The sequence below is a fragment of the Procambarus clarkii genome, chromosome 84 (genome assembly GCF_040958095.1).
Source record: "Procambarus clarkii isolate CNS0578487 chromosome 84, FALCON_Pclarkii_2.0, whole genome shotgun sequence".
NCBI lineage: Eukaryota > Metazoa > Arthropoda > Malacostraca > Decapoda > Cambaridae > Procambarus > Procambarus clarkii.
The window spans coordinates 4,266,099-4,278,755 of NC_091233.1; the positions used below are offsets into that span (position 1 = coordinate 4,266,099).

The 12,657-nt window shown below is 47.1% G+C and overlaps 1 protein-coding gene across 1 annotated transcript in view; it reads right to left on the reverse strand.

Annotated features, from left to right (window-relative positions):
• LOC123774836 (uncharacterized) overlaps positions 1-12,657 on the reverse strand; it is a 598,107-nt gene that overhangs the window by 183,266 nt on the left and 402,184 nt on the right. Inside the window, exon 6 of the mRNA XM_069316494.1 lies at positions 3,592-3,716. Within this exon, the coding sequence (XP_069172595.1) occupies positions 3,592-3,716 (125 nt within the window). The remainder of the gene's footprint in view (positions 1-3,591; positions 3,717-12,657) is intronic.

Below are 12,657 nucleotides of genomic sequence, written 5' to 3' on the forward strand. Positions count from 1 at the left end.
GATAATTCACCACGAGATGTGATCAATGTGTTGCATAACAATGCCACTGTTCGATTTACACTGTCCCGATTCTCACTGCACAGTACACCCGCTCCCTTGAACCCTATTGTTCCCTGGTTAACGCGGACCGCTGACCCTACACGTCTGCTCACGATCAAAGCTGACCCAAGACTCCTGGAGAGTCCAAGACCAATCCTGGAGTATGCAGCTCCAGCCTGGAGTCCATACCTAGTTAAACACAAGACAAAGTTATGTGTGTGTGTGTGTGTGTGTGTACTCACCCAATTCTACTCACCTAATTGTGCTTGCGGGGGTTGAGCTTTGGCTCTTTGGTCCCGCCTCTCAACTGTCAATCAACTGGTGTACAGATTCCTGAACCTACTGGGCTCTATCATATCTACATTTGAAACTGTGTATGGAGTCAGCCTCCACCACATCACTTCCTAGTGCATTCCATTTATTAACTACTCTGACACTGAAAAAATTCTTTCTAACGTCTCTGTGGCTCATCTGGGTACTAAGTTCCACCTGTGTCCCCTTGTTCGTGTCCCACCCTTGCTGAAGAGTTTGTCTTTGTCCACCCTGTCAATTCCCCTGAGAATTTTGTAGGTGGTTATCATGTCTCCCCTTACTCTTCTGTTTTCCAGGGGTGTGAGGTTCAGCTCCTTTAGCCTTTCCTCGTAGCTCAATCCTCTCAGTTCCGGGACGAGCCTGGTGGCATACCGCTGAATCTTCTCTAACTTTGCCTTGTGTTTAATTAGGTATGGACTCCAGGCTGGAGCTGCATACTCCAGGATTGGTCTTACATAAGTGGTATACAGGGTTCTGAAAGATTCCTTACACAAGTTGTGTGTGTGTGTATGTGTGTGTGTGTGTGTGTGTGTGTGTGTGTGTGTGTGTGTGTGTGTGTGTGTGTGTGTGTGTGTGTGTGTGTGTGTGTGTTTACTAGTTGTGTTTTTACGGGGGTTGAGCTTTGCTCTTTCGGCCCGCCTCTCAACTGTCAATCAACTGTTTACTAACTACTTTTTTTTTTTTTTTTTTTTTCCACACCACACACACTCACACACACACACCCCAGGAAGCAGCCCGTGACAGCTGACTAACTCCCAGGTACCTATTTACTGCTAGGTAACAGGGGCATTCAGGGTGAAAGAAACTTTGCCCATTTGTTTCTGCCTGTGCGGGAATCGAACCCGCGCCACAGAATTACGAATCCTGCGCGCTATCCACCAGGCTACGAGGCCCCTGTGTGTGTGTGTGTGTGTGTGTGTGTGTGTGTGTGTGTGTGTGTGTGTGTGTGTGTGTGTGTGTGTGTGTGTGTGTGTACTCACCTAGTTACTCACCTAGTTGTGTTTGCGGGGGTTGAGCTCTGGCTCTTTGGTCCCGCCTCTCAACCGTCAATCAACAGGTGTACAGATTCCTGAGCCTATCGGGCTCTATCATATCTACACTTGAAACTGTGTATGGAGTCAGCCTCCAGCACATCTTTTCCTAATGCATTCCATTTGTCCACCACTCTGACACTAAAAAAGTTCTTTCTAATATCTCTGTGGCTCATTTGGGCACTCAGTTTCCACCTGTGTCCCCTTGTACGTGTTCCCCTTGTGTTAAATAGACTGTCTTTATCTACCCTATCAATTCCCTTCAGAATCTTGAATGTGGTGATCATGTCCCCCCCTAACTCTTCTGTCTTCCAGCGAAGTGAGGTTTAATTCCCGTAGTCTCTCCTCGTAGCTCATACCTCTCAGTGTGTGTGTGTGTGTGTGTGTGTGTGTGTGTGTGTGTGTGTGTGTGTGTGTGTGTGTGTGTGTGTGTGTGTGTGTGTGTGTGTGTGTACTCACCTAGTTGTACTCACCTAGTTGTGTCTGCAGGATCGAGCATTGACTCTTGGATCCCGCCTTTCGAGCATCGGTTGTTTACAGCAATGACTCCTGTCCCATTTCCCTATCATACCTGGTTTTAAAATTATGAATAGTATTTGCTTCCACAACCTGTTCCTGAAGTGCATTCCATTTCCCCACTACTCTCACGCTAAAAGAAAACTTCCTAACATCTCTGTGACTCATCTGAGTTTCAAGCTTCCATCCATGTCCTCTCGTTCTGTTACTATTCCGTGTGAACATTTCGTCTATGTCCACTCTGTCAATTCCTCTGAGTATCTTATACGTTCCTATACCGTAACTCTTTGGCTCCTTCCTGTTAGGTAGTTCCTTATAGGACCTTTCCCCCCACCCCCGCCTGCCTCTCGAGCTTGAACAGCAGTCTCATGTGCGGTACTGTATCAAAGGCTTTTTGGCAGTCCAGAAATATGCAGTCTGCCCAACCATCTCTGTCCTGTCTTATCCTCGTTATTTTATCATAGAATTCCAGAAGGTTTGTTTGGCACGATTTCCCTGTCCAGAACCCATGTTGATGTTTGTTCACAAACCTAATGTTCTCCAGGTGTGCAACCAGTCGTAGCCTAATTATTCTTTCCAGTATTTTACAGGGGATGCTTGTCAGTGATACAGGTCTGTAGTTAAGTGCGTCCTCCCTATCTCCTTTCTTGAAGATCGGCACGACATTTGCCTTCTTCCAGGAACTGGGCAATTCTCCTGACATAAGTGCCTCATTAAAGATCATTGCCAGAGGCACGCTGAGGGCCTGTGCTGCTTCTTTTAGTATCCACGGTGATACTTTGTCTGGTCCAACTGCTTTAGTTGCATCTAGAGTTGTCAACTGTGTGTGTGTGTGTTTGTGTGTGTGTGTGTGTGTGTGTGTGTGTGTGTGTGTGTGTGTGTGTGTGTGTGTGTGTGTGTGTGTGTGTGTGTGTGTGTGTGTGTGTGTGTGTGTGTACGTGCTCAAATCTTATTATATGTAATATTGTTAAGACCAGGACTGAACCAGAAACATTATTTATTCCAATTATCTGTGACCTTCAGAGGACACTCGTCCCTTACATTTCCCTTCACTTCCCCTCCCTGCTGCCCCTCCAAACATGAACAACTTGTACTTAAATGTGTACAAGACAAAATGAAGATACTTGCATACATAACTTTTCAACATAATAGCCAATACCATGGCTGACTCAACTATAACAGTCTGGGCATTGTCTTTAAGAGTGAAGGCACTGAGTACAACAGGAGGGTTGACTTACCTATAACAGTCTGAGCATTGTCTTTAAGAGTGAAGGCACTGAGTACAACAGGAGGATTGACTTACCTATAACAGTCTGGGCATTGTCTTTAAGAGTGAAGGCACTGAGTACAACAGGAGGATTGACTTACCTATAACAGTCTGGGCATTGTCTTTAAGAGTGAAGGCACTGAGTACAACAGGAGGGTTGACTTACCTATAACAGTCTGGGCATTGTCTTTAAGAGTGAAGGCACTGAGTACAACAGGAGGGTTGACTTACCTATAACAGTCTGGGCATTGTCTTTAAGAGTGAAGGCACTGAGTACAACAGGAGGGTTGACTTACCTATAACAGTCTGGGCATTGTCTTTAAGAATGAAGGCACTGAGTACAACAGGAGGATTGACTTACCTATAACAGTCTGGGCATTGTCTTTAAGAGTGAAGGCACTGAGTACAACAGGAGGGTTGACTTACCTATAACAGTCTGGGCATTGTCTTTAAGAGTGAAGGCACTGAGTACAACAGGCGGGCTGACCCCTTCCTCATTGGACACTTGAACCACCAAGGCAAACTCTTGGCCAGACTGCAGACCTCCCACACTGTTGGAGGAAGGTGAGGGAGTTAGTGGTGGCGCCGGAGCTGTTGTCGGGAGGTTATGAGGGAGGGTGGGGGAGGAACACTGCTGGAGAGGGTTACTGGAGTTACTGAAATACAATGGAGGAGAATTAGTGGAGAGAGAGACATGATCTTGTAGATAATGTTGAGGAGGTAGTTACGACACAACCATTATATGGGCAGATATTATTGAGAGGAAATATGTAAGTAATGAGAATGTAAAGGAAGAACGTCGGTAAGCAACACTGATGAGAGAGTTACAAATGTTGTGGACAGATTACCTGCTCTAGTGAACGACCTGCTCTAGTGCACGACCTGCTCTAGTGCACGACCTGCTCTAGTGCACAACCTGCTCTAGTGCACGACCTGCTTTAGTGCACGACCTGCTCTAGTGAACGACCTGCTCTAGTGCACAACCTGCTCTAGTGCACAACCTGCTCTAGTGCACGACCTGCTCTAGTGCACGACCTGCTCTAGTGAACGACCTGCTCTAGTGCACGACCTGCTCTAGTGCACGACCTGCTCTAGTGCACGACCTGCTCTAGTGCACGACCTGCTCTAGTGCACGACCTGCTCTAGTGCACGACCTGCTCTAGTGCACGACCTGCTCTAGTGCACGACCTGCTCTAGTGAACGACCTGCTCTAGTGCACGACCTGCTCTAGTGCACAACCTGCTCTAGTGCACGACCTGCTCTAGTGCACAACCTGCTCCAGTGAACGACCTGCTCTAGTGCACGACCTGCTCTAGTGCACGACCTGCTCTAGTGAACGACCTGCTCCAGTGAACGACCTGCTCTAGTGCACGACCTGCTCTAGTGCACGACCTGCTCTAGTGCACGACCTGCTCTAGTGAACGACCTGCTCTAGTGCACGACCTGCTCTAGTGCACAACCTGCTCTAGTGCACGACCTGCTCTAGTGCACAACCTGCTCTAGTGCACGACCTGCTCTAGTGCACAACCTGCTCCAGTGAACGACCTGCTCTAGTGCACGACCTGCTCTAGTGCACGACCTGCTCTAGTGAACGACCTGCTCCAGTGAACGACCTGCTCTAGTGCACGACCTGCTCTGAGTACCGATCTGCTCTAGTGCACGACCTGCTCTAGTGCACGACCTGCTCTAGTGCACAACCTGCTCTAGTGCACGACCTGCTTTAGTGCACAACCTGCTCCAGTGAACGACCTGCTCTAGTGCACGACCTGCTCTAGTGCACGACCTGCTCTAGTGCACAACCTGCTCCAGTGAACGACCTGCTCTAGTGCACGACCTGCTTTAGTGCACGACCTGCTCTAGTGCACGACCTGCTCTAGTGCACGACCTGCTTTAGTGCACGACCTGCTCTAGTGCACGACCTGCTCTAGTGCACGACCTGCTCTAGTGAACGACCTGCTCTAGTGCACGACCTGCTCTAGTGCACAGCCTGCTTTAGTGCACGACCTGCTCTAGTGCACAACCTGCTCTAGTGCACGACCTGCTCTAGTGAACGACCTGCTCCAGTGAACGACCTGCTCTAGTGCACGACCTGCTCTGAGTACCGATCTGCTCTAGTGCACGACCTGCTCTAGTGCACGACCTGCTCTAGTGCACGACCTGCTCTAGTGCACAACCTGCTCTAGTGAACGACCTGCTCTAGTGCACGACCTGCTCTAGTGCACGACCTGCTCTAGTGCACGACCTGCTCTAGTGAACGACCTGCTCTAGTGCACGACCTGCTCTAGTGCACGACCTGCTCTAGTGCACGACCTGCTCTAGTGCACAACCTGCTCTAGTGAACGACCTGCTCTAGTGAACGACCTGCTCTAGTGCACAACCTGCTCTAGTGCACGACCTGCTCTGAGTACCGATCTGCTCTAGTGCACGACCTGCTCTAGTGCACGCTCTGCTATAGTGCACGACCTGCTTTAGTGCACGATCTGCTCTAGTGCACGACCTGCTCTAGTGCACGCTCTGCTCTAGTGCACGACCTGCTCTAGTGAACGACCTGCTCTAGTGCACGACCTGCTCTAGTGAACGACCTGCTCTAGTGCACGACCTGCTCTAGTGCACGACCTGCTCTAGTGCACGACCTGCTCTAGTGAACGACCTGCTCTAGTGCACGACCTGCTCTAGTGCACGACCTGCTCTAGTGCACGACCTGCTCTAGTGAACGACCTGCTCTAGTGCACACTCTGCTCTAGTGCACGACCTGCTCTAGTGCACGACCTGCTCTAGTGCACGACCTGCTCTAGTGCACGACCTGCTCTGCCAACCTGCTCTGACGAGCCATGGCTGATCGTGTTGAGAGAGTCATGCTTCCAGTTCAACAGATCCACAACTATAAGACTTTCCAGTTGAACATAATTATCTTCACTCCAAGAAACCACAGTGAAAATAACTATGTTGAATAGAAAAAACAGTTTTTCTACTAATGTATAGAAGAAGGGAGGTTCTTTAATGTAAAGTTCTAGTTTCAAGAAACAATGTTGTGAAAACATTTGTTTTGTTTGGGAAGTAACGTGAGAACACGTTCCTCAAAGCATCTTGCAAAATATAGCAAATATATTAGTGTTAGGTTTATATTGGTTAAGAAGGAAGTTGACATATTAAGTCTCTAAAGTTCATTGTATTGTTATAGCCAGTTGCTAAGAGATACGTTTCCTTGACCCTTGCCAACATTTTCAAAGGCACTGTAGAAGTAGATATATACAACATAGGACATAATCTTACTAATACGAAGATATTAATCATAAATATTCATACACCGCCTCAGTAACACTGACAGGAAAAACGAGTAGCACTTGGTGGGTCAGCCAGAGGCCTGAGGCCCGCGCAAGCATATCCCTGCAAAACCAAACAAATATGGGAACTCATAACCTGGGAAAAGGAAACAATGAGCATTCAGAGCAAATCTTGTTATTTGACTCTGATTTCCTGAATAATTGTTGTAACAAATCAAACACCTCTTTCAACTCCTCAGGGGCTGGACACGTGGCCAAGATACAAAAGACATTTCTCCTCAGAACTGCGACATTAAGGCGTTGGAAGAAGAAACTTGTCGATCTAAGGTATTTTCTTTCCCTAGTCTGTGTGTGTGCATTTACCTTGTTGTATTTACCTAGTTGTGCTTACGGGAGTTGAGCACTGACTCTTTCGGCCCGCCTCTCAACTGTCAATCAATCAACTGTTAGAAACTACTTTTTTGTCCACACACACACACACACACACACACACTTACAGGGGCTGGCTGAGTGAGTGGACAGCGCTCGAGACTCGTGGACCTAGGGACCAGGGTTCGATCCCGGCAGCCGGTGGAAAAACAAATGGGCAGAGTTTCCTTCACCCTGATGCGCCTTTTACAAGCAGTAAATAGGTACCTGGGAGTTAGACAGCTGCTACGGGCTGCTTCCTGAGTGTGAGTGTGTGAAAAAAATATTGTTAGTTGGTAGTTAGTAACAGTTGATTGATTGACAGTTGAGAAGCGGGCCGAAAGAGCAGAGTTCAATCCCCGCAAGCACAACTAGGTGAATACACACACACCCAGTAAGCAGCCCGTAACAGCTGTCTAACTCCCAGGTACCTATTTACTGATAGGTTACAGGAGCATTAGGGTAAAAGAAACTCTACCCATTTATTTTCCGCCATCGCCGGGGATCGAACTCATGTCCACAGGACTACGTATCCAGCGTGCTGTCAACCCAGACACCAGGCGGCCTCGTGTGTGTGCGTGTGCTTATTTCCTTATTAAACATTTTACAGGACAGAATACGTCACAGGATCATAGGAAGGGGAGCAGAACTCCCTTTGCGCCAGAATAATCACCAGCCTTCCACAAGGTGGGATAAACTGAGAGCATCTTGCGCCTGAATGAGGCCGGATCACCCCGCTAATAACACCAGCAATTAAGCCGATTAAGGAGAGCTTCGCCAAGTACCCGGGGAGCAGCCGGAGAAATGTGTGTTCCTTAGAAACACCGAACGAGGACGCGTCTCGCTTCAAACACACTCAGAAGGAAACCGGAAACTAAATCATTGTAAATCAGCAAATCGCGTAGAATCCCTCTATCGAGATTTGTCAGTTGTATACTGCTTCAAGCCGGAGCATAGATGGAAAGGATTGAGCAGTGCAGATGAAGAGTCACAATAACGTGGCTGAAAAATGTTGATCAAACAACACACTAGAAAATGAAAAGACGACGACGTTTCATCATTTTTTTCTTTTGTTAATGGTCCAGAACGTCCGTCCTCGACCATCATCAAGTCGACTGTGATGAAACTAAGGAAGCAAAGGCAATAAATAGGCAAGAAAGAGAGGTGAGGAGATGGAAATCTTAGAGGAAGAAAAGAGCAAGGCAAAAGGTTCGGAAGGTAAGGTGTAATAAAGGGTGTAATAATAGGAATAAGAAAGGGATCGTTAGAGAAACAAGAGAAAGAGAAAGAAAGATAAAAGGAAGGGCAGGCCTATGTTAGGTCACGTTTGTTAGAATGACTAAGAAATGGTTGATGTTTTTCCAGAATCTGAATCAGCACATATATTCTTAACAACTTTTAAAATCGTTAATTTCTGGCTGGGCTTCGCAGGGGATAGAACAGTGTGAACCAATGTAGATTTTGTTAGACATTGATCATATATATATTTTACTTTGATTTGTGGTATTCGAAATGCTCTACCAATAAATTAGTAATGACAGCAGTACGAGTAATAACTCTGCTATATTTAAGTATTATGCTGTAATTAAGTAACAGCAGAATAGTAACGGCATAAGACACAGTAATGACAATAATAATTGGGAGTAAATCAGTAGCAGTCGTGAGGCAGATTCAAACATATGCTCTGGTTTCTTCCAAGCACACGCCTTAGACCACTACACCAAGATATGGTCTAAGACATTTGCTTGGGAGTACCCAGAGTTGCGTGGTGACCACCGGCCGGGTCGGACGTTCCTGAGGTCTCTCTGCTCCTGGCTCGTGTTCATGTTGGGTGATTGCTGGTTTGCCCTGCTGGTGGTGATTTGCCACTGACAGGGTGACGTTTGCTTAGCCATGGGGACTTCTCCCCCTCCAGTGAAGAGGACATTGTCGGCTGGTCTGGCATTTTTGATGTCGGTGGACCATTCGTTGGTTGGTGTCGCCCTAGTGGACGTGCTCCATGTGCAGCTGTCGGACCTAGTGGGCATCCAGCTGCTTCAGGGCAACCGTGCTGTGGTCAAGTTCCGCCTCCAGGCTGCCTTTCAGGTGTTTCTCGAACGGTGTGAGGGGCGTGTTTACTCTCTCCCTGCTACTGCTGGTTCTGTTAAGGTGGTGAACTTAGTGTCACATTGACGTCTGTGGCGGTGCATGGTGCCCCCTTCGAATTTCAGGACGACTTCTTGACCTCCTGTTTTGAACGATTTGGGACACTGTTAAGTATTCGTTGGAACACGGTCGTTGTCGGGCACTGTGTTGGTATGCTTGACAGCTCCCGCACCCTGACGATGTCGCTGAAGTGTAGTGTACCGTCGTCGATGTCCGTGTTGGGTTACACACTCCGCTGCCAGTATCGAGGTCAACCGCACACTTGTTATCGGTGTGGTCACAAGGGTCATCTGGCTGCAGCAGGCGACGTGGGAGCGACTGGTAGGGTGCATGTTTTTCGTGCGGAGGATTTTCGGCCCCTGTTGCATTCGGACGGTTCTGAGGACGGAGTGGGTGCTGTGCCTGAGGTGCGTGATTGCCTGTCTGCTGCTCCGCCTGTTGAAGCGAGTTCTACAGCCTGTCCGACACGCTTGGTGACTGCTGTGGCCCCTGGGGTTGTTGAGCCGGTGTGTGTGGGTGTCGGGCCGTCGCCTGCACTGCGTGTAGTGTGGGATGTCCCGGTGGAGGTTCATGTCTCACCCCTGCCTGTGGATGTGGTACCGTCTCCCGAGGACGCTGTTTCTGCTGTTTTGCAGGGGGAGGTGCCTGCCGTGCCTGTGTGTGTTGGCGACTGTAGTTCTGCTCTTTCCATCCCTTTGCAGAAGAGTGCGCGTCGGTGTTCTGAGGCTGTTTCCCTGGATGATGTGGCCTCTGTGGACTCTTCGGACGGTGCGGGAGTGGCCTGTGTGGATGTGAAGATGGTGGCCGTGCCTGCAGAGGGGCCTGCTGGGCGTGGTGTGGTGCGGCCTGTCTCGAAGCGTTCGCGGCGGGCTCGGAGTGTGTCTCCCCTTCGTGTGCCTTGGGAGGAGGTTGGGGAGTATGGTGCTCAGCTGGCGTCCCCTGCCGTGGATGATGGTGCTGTGCAGGGCTCTGAAGTTGCTGCCTGTGCCCCCCCTCCTGCGTCTCCTGCTGTTGGATCCCAGCAGTGGGGGGTTGCCCCTGATGATCGGGACCTCGTCGTGGTGTTGTGGAAAGATGTGCGCTGGGGGGGCCTCGGCTCCTGTACCCTGTGATGCGGTCGATGCTGCACCTGCATCCCCTACGGTTCCCCCTCCTTCGTTGCCCCGGGCTGGGGGAAGTCTCATTCCAACTGCTGGGGTCGTGCCCTGTGAGCGTCCGGTGTTGGGCCCTTATCGGGATGCCCGGGTGCTTCCGATCCTGTGGTGCTCGTCCACTGTCTGGGTATCGACAGTGAAGGAGTTTGTTTATAGGGTGCCGGATAAGATGTCTCAGCCGAGGGCACCGCCTGGTGGCCGGCTGCCCTCTGACCTGTTGGTGATATGGGAAGCATACTGCTTGCGCTTTCCGAAATACAAGTTCCCGGAGAAGTATTAGTTAACGTCTTGCGTGCACCGCTACGCCGTGTGTGGATCAGCTGCTGCTGTGCTCTCGACGCCCCGCCCCACGGTGTGGGGTGTCTCCCTCTAACGTCCGCCTCTGTTTTCGTCGCTCCTCCTCTCTCTACGAGCCGACACATCTAACGCTTTTGACTTTCTTCTCCTCCTCAACGTCAACGTGTCTCTCTTCATCTGTCCTGCTGCAGTCATCGCGAGGGTAAACCCTTCATGCAAACTGCACCTTTTCTCAAGAAGAAGGGAGTACCCAGAACATTGGTTCGAATCCTCATTACGGCTCCTATTGATTTTGTAATTGATTCATCACGATAAGATGATTTCTTTGAGCATAGCAGTAGTAGTAATAGCAACAGTAATTTTAATGTAAACAGCAGTAGCCATATTCATAAAGAAATCACACTCACGTGATCAATGAGAAAATAAATTGGAACAATGAGGAGACTCGAACCAGCGATCTAGATTATCCGCAGCCACTTAACCATCATCACTGGTTCGAGAAACCTCATAGCTCTATCTACTCTATCTATCTAGCGACAATAATAATAGTATCAGCAATTAGTAATACATTCAAGATAGCACCAAATATGATCAGTACAAAGGAAGGGGTTTAACAAGAACCTGAAGGCGTGCTGAGGTTCTGTGTTGGTGACGAGTTGTTGTGAAGTGCAATAGGAATTAAATGTAACTTGAAAAGCATTTTTTAGTTGTGAAATACCATTCATCAATAACTAAGAGTCGCTCATTGTCCAGAACGTGATGTACATGAGGTACTGGGTGCACTTATCTAGGGATGAGGTGGCGTTCTTAGCAGACTCTTTAGAATGGGTAACTAGTAAGACTTTAAACTTATCAACTCCAGAGTTATGGGTGTGAACAATAAGAATGCTGCACAAGAACTCTAGAAACAGGCCACAAATATGGAAAGATCAATTTGTAAGCGGAATGAAATAAAGTTTGGCTAGTAGTGTACGGGATTGAGACAGTCATCATCATTATGTTATGAATGTGTACTACACAAACAGTACGAGTATTACGCAACAAAATGGACGATTTTAGTGATCATGTGCTCACTGAAATACCAAATATTATTGCACTAACCCAAACGTGGAGGAATGTAGCAAACGGGGAACTGTTAGCTGAATATCACATGAAGAGATACAAACTATTTCACACAAACAGATTACACGAGGAGGAGGAGTAGTAATATGTGTCAAAGTAGATACAAAATTAGTGTCAAGAAGATGGGAAACCACACATTGGAGCTATTTGGCTAGAATAAAATAATAATAGTCTAAATATAGGAGTTTTAAAGGCCATGAACAATTTCAGATTGTATGCAAAGCAAATGTGTTGAAATATCTAGAGGATCTTGGACAAATACATAACATTGGATGCAAATAAATAACATTGGAATAGAGAGTGAGTTAGGAACCGTGATCACAAAGAAATCAGATTTAACATATCATGGCATAGTTCTGTACGAGAAAGCTCTTTAAAGGTGCAAAATTTCCTTAAAAGCATTTTGATGGATTAAAGCGTTTCTTTTGAAGGATAGGTCTGCACATCTTACTATGAGAGATGGGAAGTTCTTCTTGGAACGTGACAAGAACCTCTTGCAGTTTACAAGGACGATTATAATTATGATTTAAGACATTCTCAGTAAATTACAGAACGTGCATACTCTATAAATTAATTAGGTTGAATAACAATGACTCCAAATAGATAACCATTAGACCAAAGAACTTTATAGAAAAAGAATGCCATGTAAAAAAGGATTATGAATAGGGAAGTCAGTCACAAACACAAACCTCTCAAACTAGTTAGAAATTGTAAAATTAAATTAGGAAATAAAGCAAAACAATGCAATATATAAAACAGTCAGGCAAAGACAAGTTCCAAAGTTTTTTTTTCATATATTTAACAAAGATTAGAGAGAAGACAGAGTAATTGAAATCTAAATAAGGTTAGACAACTGACAAAGAAATGAGTAATGTTTTAAATAGAGTAATAAAGTAATCAATATTACTGTGTATCTACATTGTGTCACAAATTAACCTTCCACATTCGGGTACTGGCTTTCCCTAGCAGTCTTTCCTCAACTGTATGTTAACTCTTGCATATTATGTCTCATAATGCTATATACTTTTGTGTTACTCTATGGATTATTGTATTTATTGGTTTGTGGTTTTCATTTACTTACT